General features: G+C 41.9%; 1 protein-coding gene across 1 annotated transcript in view; it reads left to right on the top strand.

Moving 5' to 3' along the window:
• VWA3B (von Willebrand factor A domain containing 3B) overlaps positions 1-18,354 on the top strand; it is a 210,705-nt gene that overhangs the window by 81,373 nt on the left and 110,978 nt on the right. Inside the window, exon 9 of the mRNA XM_059942767.1 lies at positions 14,331-14,521. Coding sequence (XP_059798750.1) covers positions 14,331-14,521 — 191 coding nt within the window. The remainder of the gene's footprint in view (positions 1-14,330; positions 14,522-18,354) is intronic.

Genomic DNA, 18,354 nt, shown 5'->3' with positions numbered 1-18,354 from the left:
GTGGGGGAGGAGAGCAAGAAGGCCAGGCTGGATGGGGTCAGGGATGCAGTTGAAGAGGAGAAGCGGGGAAGGGGACATGAGTAGAGGGAGGAAGAAGTAGAAGGCATGGGTGAGCTTGCCCTGTGCGACTTAATAAATTCCTGGCAACAGTGACTTTTTCCTGTGAGTGGGTGTCCTGACTTGGGTCTCGGGCAGCAGCAACTGCAGTTGCTTCGCCAGGACCAGCTGTCGGGGGTTTCCAAGGAGGGGCCCAATCAGGCTTGTCTGGAGGGGCTGCTCACTTGTAGTGACACCCGTCCCCCCCTCAGCGTGAGCTTAAAGTCAAGAACTCAGAGAGTCCTCTGTCATCCTGAGAGAATGAAAATGAAGCAGGGGACCTGGGATAAGGCAAACATTCATGCCAGACAAATGCTGCTAAGGTGTTTATTTGTGGGAGTGCTATGGACTGAACTCTGTCCCCCCAAATTCAGATGTTGAAGCCCTAACCCCAGTGTGTCTATATTTGGAGACAGGGCCTTTAAGGAGGTAAAGTTACATGAGATCGTAAGAGTGGGGCCCTAATCTAATAGAACTGGTGTCCTAATAAGAAGAGAAAGAGACACTGGAGACCTCTCTCTCTTCACACATCACATGAGGACACAGCCAGAAGGTTGCCATCTGCAAGCCAGGAAGAGATGCTTCACCAGAAACCAAACCTGTAGGCACCTTGATCTTGGACTTCCACCCTCCAGAACTGTGAGAAAATAAACTTCTGTTGTTTAAGCCACCCAGTCTTCAGTATTTTGTTATGGCATATTGAGCAGACTAATAGAGGGAATATTGAGGCTTGGGGTAATCTTGAGGGTTAACAGAAGGTTTTTAGATGTTGTTTCTAAAGGAAACAGAAGAGTTATTGGCCTCTGTAATCTTTAGAAGGATAGATTGTCATCCCTTTGTTTCAATCTAATACACACACACACAGAACTAAAAAGCAAAATAACTCCAAACATAAACTTTCAAAACATGCTTTTTTTTTTTTTTTTTTTTGGCCGCATTGGGTCTTAGTTGTGGCACGCAGGCTCTCTCGTTGAGGCGCACAAGCTCAGTAGTTGTGGCACGCGGGCTTAGCTGCCCCGCAGCATGTGGGAACCTAGTTCCCTGACCAGGGATTGAACCTGCGTCCCTTGCATTGGAAGGCGGATTCTTTACCACTGGACCACCAGGGAAGTCCCAAAAGATGCTTTAAATGTACCATTTCTATTCTTTTAAAATTTATTTTATTTAATTTATTTTTATTTTTGACTGCATTGGGTCTTTGTTGCTGCACACTGGCTTTCTCTAGTTGCAGCAAGCGGAGGCTACTCTTTGTTGAAGTGCACAGGCTTTTCATTGTGGTGGCTTCTCTCGTTGCAGAGCATGGGCTCTAGGTGCGCGGGCTTCAGTAGTTGTGGCACGTAGGCTCAGTACCTGTAGCTCGTGGGCTCTAGAGCGCAGGCTCAGTAGTTGTGGTGCATGGGCTTAGTTGCTCCGCGGCATGTGGGATCTTCCTGGACCAGGGCTCGAACCCGTGTCCCCTGCATTGGCAGGCGGATTCTTAACCACTGCGCCACTAGGGAAGTCCCTACTATTTCTATTTAAAAAGGAAAATTTGGTCAGGACCTTTCCACTGTTGGATACCAAAAGAAGCTTTTGTAACCTTGCTTTGGCCCCAAAGGCCACATGTAACATCTGACTTGCTCCCGTTGCTGCCCACAGCCCAGTGTTATTGAAGCAAAGGCTGTGTCAGCCCAAGACCCTGCATCTGCTTTGTGTGAAGGCAACAAACATTTTCCATGTTTGGCTGCCCAAGGCCTGCAGGCCAGAGGAGATATGGTAACCATCTGGAGAGGGGAAGGGTAGGATGGAGGAGATCAGGTGAGCTGTCATTACACGTGGAACCTTCATGTGAGTTAGACAAAGTCTTCCTTCCTGGACAAAGCGGCCCCCACCTGCCCCCTTGGCTGGGTGCACTGGTTCAGGGACCAACTGGCACCTATAGGACCAGGACCGGGAGGGCAGTTTCTGGCAGGGATGACTCATCAGCCTGGTACCTGGAATAAGAAGATGGGGAGGCCACACAATCTGGCTGTTAGTAATTTTGACCTCTTTTAATTACCAAGAGCAGTGCATGAGAATTCCCTGAGGGAAAAAAAAAACTGACAAAAATATATGAAACATTGGTTTTTAAAGGCACTTGACACCAAGCAACAAAGGCCAGTGGTCTCTGAGATACAGGAGAATCCAAGGTAAACTCTGATTGTCCCAGCTTAATGCTTAGTGCTTTGAGAGAGTTTCCAGGCCATGGTATAGGGAGAAGGATCCCAGGTAGAGCACAGCAAACTTCCAGGTTTGAGAGATAGAGTTAGGAGTCCAGGGAGATCAAGATATCAAGATTTCACAGGACAAAGTACCAGAGAGGAGAGAGGTGCACAGAGAGAGAACTCTGGAAATCTACAAAGAGCCCCTCTTGTGATTTCTGCTCAACATTGATCATTCTATGAGGAAATTAACTGAGGCTGGGGAAGATCCATTGGAAAGAATTAGAAAGAAAGGGTTTAGAGCTCACACAGGACCAGGAACAGTGCCTGTTCTTACCAGTCTGATTGGAAAAATGTATAAGTCACAGAGCACTGGGTAGACTACTTGGGAAGGTCTTGCCTCAGTAATGGGGACTGACTAGCCTTAAACTGAGCTCTGGGCCCTTCTAAGAAATCATCAAAGCAAGACATGAAAGTAGAGAGTTCTTTATGGGTAACTTAACTGCATCTCAGAACAAAGCTCAAGAAGATTTATAAGAATATAAAAACATCCAGTACCCAACAAGGTAAAATTCACAACAATTGGTATCCAATCAAAGTTTACTAGGCATGAAAAGAAGAAAACTGACACAGATGTTAGAATTGGCAGAAAAAGACATTTAAACAGTTACAACTGTATTCCATATGTTCAAAGAGTTAAGTGGAGACAGGGAAGTATTTTAAAAAAATACATGTTGAACTTGTAGAGATGAAAATTTTTAGGGAAGAAAATATCTTACTTGAAAACATGCTGAATGGGATCAATGGCAGATTAGACATTGCAGGGAAAAAGATTAGTGATCTTGAAGACATAGCAATAGAAACTATCCAAAATGAGACATATGGAGAAAGAGAAAACAATAATAAATAACAAACAAATAAAAACAAATAACAAAAGAGCATCAGTGAACTGTAGGGCAACTTCAAGTAAACAAATATACATGTAGATGGAATTCCCGAGGAGAGGGGAGGAGGGAGAACACAAATATATTTGGAGAAATAAAGATTGAAAATTTTCCAAATTTGATGAAAATTACAACTTAGAGATCCAAGAAATTCGATGAATGCCAAGTACAAGAAGATGAGGGAAAAAAAAAAAAAAAAAGATGAGGGTAACTGTACCAAAGGACATCATAATCAATTTGCTTGAAACCACTAATGAAGAGAAAATGTTAAAAGCAAGCAGAGCAAAAAAGACATTTTCTGTAAAAGTAACAGAGATAAGCATGACAGCAGATTTCTTGTTGCAAGTGAAAAGACAGTGGAGTAACATCTTATTTTTCTTCATTCAGTACCTTAAACTCTCAATCTAGAATTCTATATTTTGTGAAAATATCTTTCAAAAACAAAGGCAAAATAAAGGCATTTTCACATGTACAACAGCTGAAAGAATTTATTATCAGCTCATCTGCACTGCAGGAAAAGTTAGAGGAAATCCTTCAGGCAGAAGGAGCATGTGATACTTTTATATGGAAAGAAATGAATGGCGATATGGTTCTACACAAAGGAATTAAGGACGCTGGAAATGACTGCATTGGTAAATAGGTGATATTTTTCTATTCAGATACCTTTAAAAGACAGTTGACTGTTTAAGCAAAAATAATAACAGTGTACTGTGGGGTTTATACCATGTATATAAAAGTTAATTGTATGACAATAGTAGCATAAAAGGCAGGAGGGGAATAGCAGCATTATTCATAAGTTCCAAAGATGAACAACCCAAAAGTCCACCAACAGATGACTGGATAAACAAAGGGTGGTATATACAGACAATGGAATATTATTCAGCTTTAAGAAGGAAACTCTGACACGTGCTACAACATGGATAAACCTTGAAAACACTATGCTAAGTGAAAAGCCAGACACGAAAAGTGGTTACCAGGGGCTGGCAGGATTGGGGAACGGAGGGAGTCATTTAATGGGTACAGAGTTTCTGTTTGGGATGCTGTAAAAGTTCTGGAGTTGGATGGTGGTGATGGTGATTCAACAGTGTGAAGGTACTTAATGCCACCTAAAACTGGTTACAATGATAAATTTTGTGTTATGTGTATTTTACCACCATTGTAAAAACAGCAAACCACTGCATTGCAAAAAAAAAAAATCCAGGAGGGGAGAAATGGAAATATGCTATTGTAAGGTTCTTATACTCTGTGTGGGGTGATATAATATCAATTGAAATAAGACCATGACACATTGAAAATGTGTACTATAAACTAAAATAACCACTAAATAACAAAACAAGCCAACAAACAAGATAAATTGGATTTGAAAATACTCACTCCAAAAGCTGTCAGGAAAAAAAGAGAGAGAATTAAGGACAGATGGGGCCAATAGACAACAAATAGCAAAATTATTGACATAAACCTAACCATGCATATGGCAAAACTTACCAGTTTGTACATTTTAAATGTATATGGTTTATTGTTATCAATTATACCTTAACACAGCTCTTACTAAAGTAACACAGGAGGCTGTGCATCTCTCCTGAAGTGCTGAGCTGTTCAGAGACATTGGTGTTGGCATATCCGAGCATTCTATGTGTGTGTGTATGTGTCTGTGTGGGTGCCAGGTATGGCTCTCAAACAATAATATGGCCTTTCTCACAAAACGTTCAAGAATTTGTCCAAAGTTAGAGAGACTTTACTCTTCTTTGGATGATGCTTCAGCTCAAAGCACTTCAGGAACTCTGCATTTGCAGTAACCTTCACAGACATTTTATGACTCACTAGAGATAATTAGTCTAATCATCTTGTGTAGCGATGCCGAAATTGGACTCTGCATACTTGGTTGGTTCAGAATATCAAACTGAATGTCAAAAGACAAGGAAAAGGCAAAAGGTCCATTCAGGCTCTGTAGGAAGTTCCGTCAAGGAGCTCTACGGGAGTTTTGAGCATTTTTTTTAACAAGTGGAGAAAGAGAAAATGCTCATTTTTATTGGCATTGTGTTAAATAACTGGCCGGATTTCCCTGTAGTCATTGGTGATGGTGAAGTACACAGGTTTGGAGTTACAAAGACATTAATCTTGTCTCTGCCCAGTCCTGTGTGACCCTGGGCAAGACATTTATTATCTGTGCCTCAGTTTCCTTATTTGCAAAATTGGGATAATGATAATACCTACCCAATGCGCTGTTGTGAGAATTAAATGAGAAAATATATGTAAAACACTTAAAACTGTGCTGACACATAGAATGTAATGATAGCATAAAAAAGTTTGATCCATTTATTTATTCTTTTGTTTATTGAATACTCACTATACGTAGCTCTGTGCTAGACAGTGAGTATAATGACGAAAAACAGACATGGAATGGCCCCTAATAAAGCAGGATCTTGTACCATTTCTTGTTCAGGAAGGGTAGAAAATCAGGAGCACGTGGAAGTGTAATTCCCACCTGAGGTAGTGTGACTAAGGAAAGGTGTGAGCTCCTGAGGTTTCTGGGGTAAAGGAAAGCCTCGCTGAGGAAATGACATTGGACCTGATATCTGAGGGTTGAGGGGGTGAGTTAACGAGATGAAGGGTGGGAGTAAGGGAAGAATTTATGCTAGGCAACAGAATAGCGCATGCAAACGTCCTGAGGCAGGAAGGAGCATGGCACTTTAGTAGAGCTGGAAAAGATGAGTGTGGCCAGAGCTCAGAATTCAAGTTAGCAGTTGGCCTGTGATGAGTCTGGAAAAGTACGTAAGGACCAGACCATGCTGGGTCTGGAGTCCATGGCATGAGAAGTCAGTTCATAATTTCAGACCAATGGGAACCCAGTGGAAGCTTTTAAGCAAGGGAATGATAAGATCAGATTTGCTTTTAGAAAAAAACCACTTTGACTATTGTGTGGGAAAAGATTGGAGGGGTGGGACCAAGTGAGGATGAGGGAAGAGAGTTAGGATGTTAGTATAGACAAGAAATGAAAGAATATCGGACTAGGGTGATAGTATGTGAAGATAATGCTAAGTGGGCAGATCTGAGGGAGAATTCAAATATTGAACCTGGCAGGACTTAGGGTTAAAGAAGATATAGGTGTCAAAGCTAAGCTCCTAGATGAATATTGACGAAGCTGATTAATAAGCAGCAAGTGAGAGTGCTAGAAAGGGCCAGTATTTTGTTTAACTCAAGCATACGTTTTCTCATGGGTAGTGAGCTATGTATTTTCCAGACAAAAAACACAAACATAAAAACATCTGCATAAGAGTAGCATGTAATGCTTCCACAAATCAGTGTTAAGGCTCTCACTGAAAAAATCCCCCCAAAATGTGGGAGAAGAATTATTTCATTAGGATTCTGTAGATGTGGTGCATTTAATTCAGGAAGATTATTGGAATGTAATACAAGATATGATGAAATGTCAAAGCTAGAATCATGTTGTTAGAAAGTGACTGTGTTAAATGAAAATAAAAATTCAACTTATCAAGATTTGTGGGATGCAGCAAAAGCAGTGCTTAGAGGGAAATTTATAGCATTGAATGCAATTAAATTAAAAGAGAAGACAGATCCGAAGTAAATAAGCTTCCACCTTAGGAAACTAGAAAAAGAGGAGCAAATTAAATGCAAAGTACACAGAAGAAAAAAATGATAAAAATTGGAGCAGATATTAATGAAGTTGAAAACAAAATCTGTAAAGAAAATCAACAAAATCAAAAGCTGGTTCTGATTCTTTGAAAAGATCCATAAAATCAATAAGCTTCTAGTCAAGCTAGCTAAGAATGAAAGAGAAAACACACAAATTACAAATATCAGAGATGAAAGAGAAAACATCACCAGGGATCCCATATTAAGAGGATAATAAAGGAATATTATGAACAACTCTGTGCCTACAAAATTAATAACCTGGATAAAATGGACCAATTCCTTGAAAGGCACAATCTGTCAAATCTCCCACAAGAAGAAACAAACAATCTTAATAGGCCTATATCTGTTAAAGAAATTGAATCAATAACAAACAACTGTCCACAACAGAAAGCACCAGGCCCTAAAAGTGACTCCTGAAAGCATCAAGAGACAAGTGAGTCATCACATGCAAGTGATCCTCAGTACAATTAACAACTGATTTCTCATCAGACACCATAGAGGCCAGAGGCAGTGGGATGAAATATTCAAAGTGGTGAAAGAAAAAGTCTGTCAATCAAGAATACTATATCTGGGAAAATTATCCATCAAAAGGAGGAGAAATTAACACATTCAAGATAAACAAAAACTGAGAGATTTCATTGCTAGAAAACTTGCCCTATAAAAAATAATAAAGAAAGTCTTTAAGGATGAAATGAAAGGGTATTAGAGAGTAACTTGAATCCACATTATAAAGATAACTACATGGGTAGATATAAAAGACAGTATAAATGTAGCTTTTGTTTGAACTTATTCTCCTATTTGATTTAAAAGATAACTGCACATAGCAATAATTATAAATATGTGTTGATGGGCACATAATGTATAAAGATATAATTTATATGAGAATAACAGCACAAGGAGTGGAGAGAGAAAGGAGCTATATAGGTGCAAAGCTTTTGTGTACCTATTGAGATTAATTTGGCATTTATCCGAACTAGATTGTGGTAAGTTAAGATGTTAAGTGTAGTCCTGAAGGCAGCCACTAAAAATATAACTCAAAAAAATGTAGTAAAAGAAATGCCAAGGGAATTAAAATGGTATACTAGAAAATATCTTTTTTGACACAAAAGGCAGTAATAGAAGAATAGAGGAACAAAAAAGATTTAAGACATATAGAAAACAAATAGCAAAATGGCAGATGTGAATCCTACCATATCATTTACTATATTACATAAAAATGAATTATAGACTTCAGTTAAACAGCAGAGATAAGCAGGATGGATTTTTTAAAAAAACATGTTCCAACCGTATGCTGTCTACAAAATACACACTTTAGATTGAAAGACACAGATAGGATGAAAGTCAAGGATGGAAAAAGACATACAAATAGTAACAATCAAAGAGCTGGAGCGGCTATGCTAATTTTGGACAAAATAGATTATAAAACAAAAAATTTTTACAAAGAGACATCTGATAATAATAAAAGGGTCAACTTACCAAGAAAGTATTATAATTGTAAACATATATGCACCTAACAGCAGATCTTTAAGCAAAAACTGGCAAATTGAAAGGAGAAATAGTTCAACAATAATAGTTGAAGGCTTCAATATCCTACTTTCAATAATGAATGGAGGGACTTCCCCGGTCATCCAGTGGTTAAGGCTCCGTGCTTCTATTGCAGGGGGCACGGGTTTGATCCCTGGTCAGGGAACTAAGATCCCACATGCCACAAGGTGGCAAAAAAAAAAAAAAAAAAAATGAATGGAATAATCAGTCAGAAGATCAATAGAAAACCTTAACAACACAATAAATCAACTAGACTTAATAGATATCTATAGATATCTGTTCCACGCAACAGCAGTATAATACACATTCTTCTCAAATGCACCCAGATTATTCTCCAGAAGAGACCATATGTTGGACCATAAAATAAGTCTCAATAAATTTAAAAGGATTAAAATAATACAAAACATGTTCTCTGTTGATGCAAGATCAAAAAAGTGGCAAATATTTTAATTTCCCAAGGGAAGCAGATTCAGATCTCTTGTCTTGGTTTAATTCTAGTATTCCCACTCTAAGAGTTGCCATTCTCACTACCGCAAGAATTTCAGGTTCTTAACCTTAAATTCCCAAACTCCATTAATCTTTTCTCATTTCTTAATCTTGATTTTTCCACTTTATACCAAACATCTTGAATTGGTCTGTGTTTCTCTTGCCGTGTCATGCTGTCTTTTAAAGAAATAGTTGCCTTTGGTATAATTTGTAGCCTATGTCACTGATCCTCAACTATTTTCAATTTATTTTCAATGTCATTTTAGACATAGACACATGAAATGTGTGGCTTTTGAAATTCTTCTCTTGGAGTCTGTGCTCTACTGGTGGGTTCTTCTTAGCCTTCATGCAGGTTTGTCATGAGCTATTGCTCCTTATCTCTCAGTGTCTAGTTGCAGGTATCATCAGAAAGTAAACATTCTTCCTGCAGCTGCCTCATCCACAGCCTACTTGTAATTTTTTTTAAGCTTCCTTCTTTCAGAATCATGAGGCAGAAGAAAAAAAATTAGAAAACAGAACGATATCTTTGAGAGGCATTAGCTCCTCTCCCACATCCTATCCATTATCCGTGCTTTATGTTCTTTATTTTTACATCTGCTTCTTTTTTGCCTCTTTGTTCATTTAACTTCCTTCCCCTCCTGCTTACACCCCCTGAAGATTATAGGAGTTAGAGAACTCAGGGTTGGGATCGTTTTTCTACTGGTTTATAGACAAGTTGCATAAACCGTGGAACCCTTCTTTTCAACAGAGATTCTACTTTGATTTTTACAGGCGTTACAAGTAGGAAGTAAAAATCATTTTCAGGGGAGAAAGGGCCTAGAATTCATCAAGATTCTTTCCCAATCTCCCATGAACGTAATGGTTGCACACGCTAATTGTCATTCCCAAGATTATTCAACATTCCACTCGGGGCAGACTCTATAGCTGCCAGTTTGGACTCAGGCACATATTAGGGATGTGACTTCAGGCACGTCACTGCATCTCCTTGTACCCCTGCCCTCGTGTGTGCAACCCCAGGGGCACTCCAGAGAACCTTTACCCCAATCTGCCAAGTGAATCAGTTGTGCAGAATATCAGTGGGTACCTTTCTCTGCCCCTCCATCTCCTCCTCCCCCTGGCTTGGCTCCCCTCCCAGTGCCAGGCAAACATGCTCAACCCTCGGTGCTTTAACAAGTGTAGATGAACAGAAAATATCAGTCCGTCAGCAAGTGCAGTGAACCAAGTGCGTAACTGCCCGGAGACAGTCTACTCTCCTGAGCCACGCTGTCCACACCTGTCTCTTGGGCGCCCGACCCAGGTGGGCCTCATCATCCCACCTTCAGAGAACCCTCAGTCCTACCGGCTGCTGCCTGCTGAGCCTGTTGAAATCTCACCCATCTCACCAGCAGGAGTGTCCGGATTTCTTTCCCTGACAGTTGCCCCCTTTCTCCTTCCTCTCTCTCCCTTCCCAGCTGTCCTCAATTCTTCCTCCCTCCCTCTCTCTCTTTCCTTCTCTTCTCTTCTGTTTCCCTCCTTCCTTCCTTCCCTCCTTCCCTCCCTCCCGCCCTTCCTTCCTTCCTTCCTCTCTCTTTCTCTTTCCTTCTCTCTTGCTTGCTTGCTGTTGGTTTACTGTCTCATGACACTTGTGATAACAGGGATGTTGGACAGTGTGTACCAAGCTGTGATCTGTCAAATAAAAGCCCTACAAAATGTTCTGTGGAGAAAGGGCCTAGACTAAATGCCTTTAGGAAATACTATTCATGCCTCTGCTCATGGTGAGACCCACTGCTGAGTCCTACAACAAAGGCTTAGACAAGTCCTTCACTGAAAAGCCTGTTGAAACTGTTTATTTTCAAGCTCTGCAAACTTTTTGCTAAGGAACCCTCTTTCTGAGTAATAGCCACTGACATGCTGTAGAAGTAGAGTCTGTGGAACACACTGTGGGAAACATTGAACTTGATGCTCTGTGAGGTTGGTTCCAGATCTAGAGCTGTAGTTTAGTCATTAGCTGACTGTTCCCTTGAAAGGCACATGGACCATGGCAGGAATGAGGTGCCGGACAAGTAACTTTCAGTGGAGGAGGATGGGCCTCTTAGTCACGGTTCTTCAGAGACACAAAACCAATAAGATATGTGTATATATAAGTGTGTGTGTGTGTGCACATGTATGTATATATGTGTGTATATAGAGAGATTTAAGGAATTAGCTCACATGACTGTGGAAGCCAGCATGTCCAAAATCTGCAGGGCAGGCCAGGAGGCTGGAGACCCAGGCAAGAGCTGGTATTGCAGTTTGGGTCTAAAAGCAGAATTCCCTCTTCCTCAGGGGACGTCAGTCCGTCTTCTACTAAGGCTTCAATTGAATGGAGATGCCCACTCACAATATGGAGGATTATCTGCTTTACTCAAAGTTTGCTAATTTAAATATTAATCTCACTTTTAAAATACCTTCATAGAAACATCTAGAATAATGTTTGTCAGATATCTGGGTAGTGTGGCCCGGCCAAGTTGACATGTAAGATTAACCATCGCCAAGGGGAGGGTAATTACGGTGGCTTTAAGTCCTTGATGGCTGTGAGCCTCCAGGGGAGGAGTGGGCACTGGTGAAATGTGTCCAGTTTGTCTTTTTGCTGTGGCCCTGGCTGTAGCTGTGATGTTTCGAAAGCACTGGCCGGTAGGTCTTACTTGTTGAAAGATGTTCTGAGATTGATAAGTAGGACAGGGGCCGGGTGGCAGGTAAGTTATCCTGTGACATGGATGTGATCTGCCCATGGATTAGAGAGAATCTAGGATGCATTGTGAGACCACATCTCTATCATAAATGAAGTTATTATCCTTGGCTCCATAGGTGAGAATTTATGTAGCACTTTTAATTAAGATAACTGCAGGGGAATGGGAAGGACCCCTTAGTGAGTGACTCTAATGAATGGATGACTCCCTCGCCACTCCTCTCCTCTCCCTGGGAAAATGAGGCTCAGATGGGGGTGGTGTAATTAGCACTGAAAGTGAAAAGATTTCACCCTTTCTCTCCTTTCTTCAGTTTTGGGGCACCTAGGCTCTTTGGTTTTGTATGCTTGGCTGCCCCTTCTTTCTTTTATGAAGTTCAAGTTGCTTTGGGGTCTTCCTCCAACCCCTTTTCAGAGGGTAATTGGGAGCCTCAATCATACCCTCAGGGTGACTGCACTGCCTGGTCCTGGGTGAAGCTACAGTCAAAAATTGGTCTCTGGCTCTTTAAAAATCCCTTCTTAGAATTTGTTTGATGTGTTTTTAGGAAATTCTTTTATGATTGGCTTGAATTTATAATTGATAAAAGGCTCTTGTCTTTTTAAAAGAAAGCAACCCAAAACAGAGCAGAGCATGTGATAGGTGTGTGTATTGCTATGGAAATAATTGAATGAAAAGTTTATTTCCTACTACACCTATTGATCATAAAGGAGGGAGGAGAATAAAGTAGGAGTAAAGAGGAGACAAAGGCTTAGAATGTAATCAACAATAATTGAGGAAAAATAGTCACCCAAAGGGTTTCTCCAAGGAGGCTGACCCCACTGACAAAAATGCCTCCAATTTCCTTTTGCTGTTTCCCTGCGATGCAGGAGAACTTGCAGGAGAACCTTGGGATCAGAAGCTCTGGGAAACCTCTGATTTCAGTCCCCTGTGCAGATTGAAAAGACACTTTGTGAATCATGTAGAAACCAACTGCTGACATCGGGGATGGTGCCCAAAGGGGCTTTTGATGCCAGATTGGTTTAAAGTTCAAAAGCCAAAATCAAGCTTCTTTGAGAAGTTCCAGCTCCAGTAGGTTTCAGAGTGCGATATTTAAAAGCTGTTCTATTAAAATTTGAGGACATATGTAACATTAATGGACAGATCCTTTATGTATTATTGAGAAATAATTGGCTCTCAAGTGTTTTATTTCTTCAAATATTATTCTAATTATATATCCCCTTAAATATAGTAATGGATAACTATGGGTAATATTTTTGTTTCCCCAACAGTGAGTGCTACTTTTTAATTAAAAGTATAATTTAACTTGAATCTGTCTGATAGAAGCATAAATGGGGAGGGATCACCAAATCATAATTTAGAAAGCTCTTTTCATCTTACCCTAGTGCTTGGCAACTTTGAAAAATCTCAGTGTCCAGATCAGTTAAAACAGAATCTAAGGCATGGGGCCCAGGCATCAGTATATTTTAAAACTTCTCAGAGGATTCCAGTGTGCAGGGTTGAGAACCACTGATACAACTGAAAATAAACTCTGTAGGGCCGGTGGACCTAATACGTGGTAGTACCCATTTTAAAAACCACCTCTCTGCACAGCACCTTCTCCCGGTTCTCCTAAGGCTCTACTGGTCCCACTGGGGCTAAGAGCTCAGGGTCCTTTCTGCCTTCCTTCCAGGGGCATGCAGACAAATGTTATCAACCACTCTCTGGAATAAGAAAGCCCTCATTTGTAGCATCTGCTGATTTTCAGATTTTGTAAATGCTTCCAGCAGGCATGGTCAATTTCACCACGCACTACCACTGAGCCTGGAGTCGGGAGGGAAAGGGGCACAGTCAGCTCTCACGGGCCAGCTCCAGACACCATGCCTCCTCTGTGCCCACCCTCAGATACCCCGCTCTCCCTTAGGTGGCCATAGGGGTTTTGAGCCACACGGATAGATACTTTGCTGTTTGTATGATAAGCTGGCTTCTCCGGTGTTCTGCTTAGGTAACATAACACCTCCTCCCACTTAGAGAGTACAGATAAGATTTGGAAAACACCAAGGGAATGTGCCTAAGGCTAGGGATATTTGGGCAATTGGCCTTCTTGCTGTAATTGGTCATGTGAGCCTAAAGTGAGTCATAGATACAGCTCCAGGCGCCTGAGCTGACATGAGGTTCTTGAGCCTGCAGAGTTGAGAGCCAGGCTCTGAATCAGGATAAATTCACCAAGTTGACAGGGGAGCTCCTGTCCCTGATTCCCCTCCCCCCTCGTTACAACGCACTTTGACAACTTTTCATATTGAATCACTTCGACACCCTTAGGAAGGCCAAGCAGATGCTATCTGCAGGTGAAGAATTCCACTGAAGCTCAGAGAGGTTAAATGGGGTGACTCGCCCAAGTTTGAGCAACTTGCCCAAGCTAGTAAGTAACAGGGTCAGGACCTGAACCCAGAGCTTCTGACCCTACGGTTAATGCTCTCCTGCCTTGCCTATCAGCCACCTCCCCCTCTGCGTGGGTCCAGTCAACTTAGGTAGCAGAGGAAGTGAAATGAAAAGTAGCAGATTCCTGCCTTCCAGTCTTGTGAACCGATTCTCTGCCAGTCCTGCTTTGGAAAGCATGCTTCCTGAAAAGAATGTGAGCTAACAGAGAACATGTTTCTTTAAAATATTAAGTTGAGGATGACATATGAAAGTCTTGTGTCATGTGAACGGCTGATGAATTGTGATTCCAAAACTACAATTAGGAGCAACCTCTGCCGAAAATGAGTCGAATCCAGAGGACGCCTGGGACTCTGAGAAGTGGCTACACAAATATGGTTTGAAATCCCAGAAGCTGTCATTTTATGATGTCATTGCTGACTGCTCCTTCCGCCATGCTGATGGAGTTGTTGATATAAAAGCCAAACCAGAGAACGAGTCGGTGCAGACCAGTGCGGTAAGTGAAGTGAACCCCTAGACGGGGATGCCCTGGGAGGGGGCATCTAGGACCAGGGCTGGACCCAGGGCAGGACCAAGGTTGAAAGGCAGCATGAATGCTGCCTTTGAAGAAGGATGCCCCTCTGTTCCCTGCCTTACACTTTTCTGAATGCTACTTGTGGGAGTGGAGCTCAAGTCTGAGAATGGCTTCTAGATATAAGTGAATTAGACAATAATTATACATAAGCCAGGAGCTGTGCTTATAGACATTCAGGCATTGTGTCAAAAAAGAAGCCCTTTGTTTCCCCGCATTGAATGGAAGAGAGAAACTGCTGGTGAATATGCCCCAAAGGAGGCATTTCTATGGTCCTCTTGTACCGTCACTGTATTGGAGCTACATTATTCAAGTGGCTACCAGCCAGCATTTACTGGATTTCCAGTAAACATAAAATTATATTCTCTGAGGGGTTATAGCGTGGTGAGGGTCTATACTGTAAACTTTTGAAAGGTGTAGTTCCATTGTGACAATGGGTCTGAAAGGAATACAGCTTCTCAAGATGCCTGACTCTGGCTCGTAGTGGAAGGATAATGATCTGTAGTAGTGGCTCCTAACCTTTAGTGTGCATGAGTCACTGGGTTTGAGGCCGGGCCCAGGAAAGTGCATTTATAACAAACCCCAGATAATGCTGAAGCTGCTGATCTGGGAGCCACACTTTGAGAAACGCTGGTGTGTAGAACAGGACCCAGAAGACTGTCCAAAGTTTAGAATTATAGAAAGACTAAAAAGTGTCTCCATATGAAACAGAAAATCAGGATAAAATGAATATTGTACATTTGTAAAACTGAGGGAAATCTCTTTGAGAAGGTAGTAAAAACCCAGGTACACACTGAAGTGAGAGCTAAAATGCAAGCCACAGAGCAGACGTGTCAGTCACGGCAGCCCAGCCCAGACTACTGGGAGAGGAAGTCAAGGTCTTTCCCAAATGCAGTGTCCCTTTATGTATTCTCTAAGGCTCTGATTCAGTGTCAAGATCATCACTGCAAAGTCTCTCAGTCCTACAGAGGTGAAAACCCCAGTCTCTTTGACACTCCCTCTTAGGCTGCATGGCCGCTGGCTTCCACACGTCCACCCGAGGAAGCGCTGTTTTCCTTTGGGGCCACATTAGCCACATGATGTTGTGTTTTTGCCCTCTGATTGCCATTTACAATGAACTACAAGGAGGAGAAGATCAAAATTGAATGAGAAAAAATGCAGAATTGACGCAAGACTTGTTTCCTGGCTTACATATTGGGATCCAGAGTAATTGCTACATTGCAGGGAAATCTCATTTGTGGGTTTCCTCCCCCAGTACCGTTTTCTGATTTTGTAGACCTTATTCAGTAATGTTATTAGTTCAGGAAATCATACCTAATTAAATTTTCATTTTTAAAATACGTTAGGTCCTGGATATTTTAAAATATGAATTTGTGTCAATTTGAACATAGTTTACTGCAGGCTCCCAGCAGTGTGGTATGCACAGGTCTTCTCTAATACTGATTTTTTCCTTTGCTTTCTTGACAAATTTAAATGAAATTTTACAGGGATGGTTTGAAAAATTTGGCTTTATAAATGGGGAATTTTACCTCAAACTTCTGACACTAACAAATTATAATATAGTAAAAGTTGAGAAGTGTACAGTATAGCTATCCTCGTTCACCAATATTGATGAAAAAGGGACAATTTTATTTTTAGCATTTGGGGCTACATATCTGAAACTGGATTTATACCTAAAACTGTGATGTGTGTATAAGGTAGAAAGAAACTGAAGCTGTGAAATAGGTTGATTCTTTAGGGTTCCCCCAGACTCCCACTGGGAAGGACCCCCTAGACTTTTAACTATAAAAACTGCTTTGTAGGTATGGATCCAGGAAACTGAGACACAGAGAAATAAACGACGAAAAATGCCTTGCTTTGTAGCATTTCTAAGATGGATGAGCAGGGGAGGGGAGGAGACAAAAATGCATTTCTAATTAGGGAATTGCAGGCAAAGTCTAGTAACTTGATGTCTTGGGGCACCCCTTGAAGTCACGTTGCATTCATGGCCACTTATGTTGCTTGAGCACAAAGCCAGCCCTGATGTTCAGAAACCCACTCTAGTCTCATCACTTATTCCTCCAACAAATATTTATTGAGCCTTCACTATGTACCAGGCAGTGTGGTATGGTGGAAAGTACACCGGATTTGAATGAGAAGACTTGGGTGTAAATACTGCTTCTACCAGTTACTAAATATGAGATGTTGAGTAAATAATTTAACCTGTTTGAGTCTCACTCTCCACATCTGTAAAATGGGTGGTATAAAGTCTAAATTTGAAAATTGTACATATAAGCACCATGCCTGGCACTTAGGAGATGCCCACTAGATGTTGCCTTCCTTGTTTTCTTTATTACAAACATGGTGAGTCAGAAAGGAGCATTTATGGAATGCCTACCCACTTCATATGCAAGGTGAATATTTGTGCTCTTGTATCCCACATGAGAAAATGAAGTCCCAGGGCCTCCAAGGGGTTAGACGACTCAGCTGACATCTCGTGGCAGGTAGAGGCAGGGTTTGAATTCAGATCTGTTGGGCTCTCAACACTGTGCTTTTCCCATTTGGACACTCTGGTGCCGGACACCTGTGTTCTCGTAACTTCTGGTCTGGTGTGTTTCCATTTGGAAATGCACAAGGCACAGTTGGGAAATGTCATGTGATGGGATTCAGAGTAGGGAGCACATGGTGAGACTGAGAGAGAGGATGTGTTTCTCCTTCCATCTTTGCACTGCGGTGGAGACATCGTTCGCCTTCCTGCCTGCCTTGAGAATAGCAGGACTGATCCCATTATGTGCTTCAACCCTGCCTACATCAGTCACCCCTGGACCTCTGGATTCTCATCCCTGTGTGGCTCTGGCATCCCTTCTGTGAGCCTCTTCCAACCGCCCCTGACTCCTAAAACCCCTCCACTGTGCCCTCTGGAACTGGAAGTCATCAGCAAACCCTCCATAGCCTCACATACTCTGAAAGGATCCCTTCACCTGCTTGTCTGGGTTCTTGCTCAAGGACCCTAGTTTCTCTCCCATTCTCCCTGGATCTGTGGTCACAGAGGTGGGTGGTGACCTCCTTGTTCCTCTTTGCTGTTTCTTGATCATTCTCCCTCCCTCTTCCCAGGTCATCAGAATGTACCACCCAATGTACCTTCTGTATCTGACACCCACTGAGCCTCAGGTCACACCCATCCATCCTTGAAGATTATAGCTTCTGGCTTGCTGTCATTGGCTCCAACTGTTTCAATCCTTAGTGATGTCAGTTCCTTGTGGATAACCCTTCCCATACCCAGACCTTTCATTTCTCTGACCTGTTCAGTGACTTTCTCCTCCATTCCTTCTCTTCCATCCTGCCATGGCATACCCTTGACCTCGTCATTGCAAATAACTGTGTAATCATAACCCACATAATCAATTCCAAAGGTCCCACTCTTTTTAGGTCATTTCCTCCACTACCCTAATTCCAGTCTTTCAGCCCCATGGGGATATACAGCTTGTTGTTTCTATGACCTTTTCTCTGTCCTCTGTCCCTCTCATAATCCTCAGCTCCTCCCCCTGCCTTACATTCTTGGACTCATCTGGCAAAACCACAACCTTTGTTAAGCCCAGCTTTCTGCCTTATACCCGTGCAATTGACTCTGATGAAGGAAACTGGAGAAAAACACACAGCCACCTGGTTTCACTTTAAATTCCTGACGTCTGATTTCAGGCGGATCTTTTGTGCTACTGCCCAGCGTCCTGCTGGGGTTTACAATCCACTCTGACTCCTATCCTCTAAGATGCCTGCCT

The sequence above is a fragment of the Balaenoptera ricei genome, chromosome 13 (assembly GCF_028023285.1).
Source record: "Balaenoptera ricei isolate mBalRic1 chromosome 13, mBalRic1.hap2, whole genome shotgun sequence".
In the NCBI taxonomy this organism is placed as follows: domain Eukaryota; kingdom Metazoa; phylum Chordata; class Mammalia; order Artiodactyla; family Balaenopteridae; genus Balaenoptera; species Balaenoptera ricei.
The sequence above is the reverse complement of the archived record's forward strand: the minus strand, read 5'-3'. Positions and strand labels throughout refer to the sequence as shown.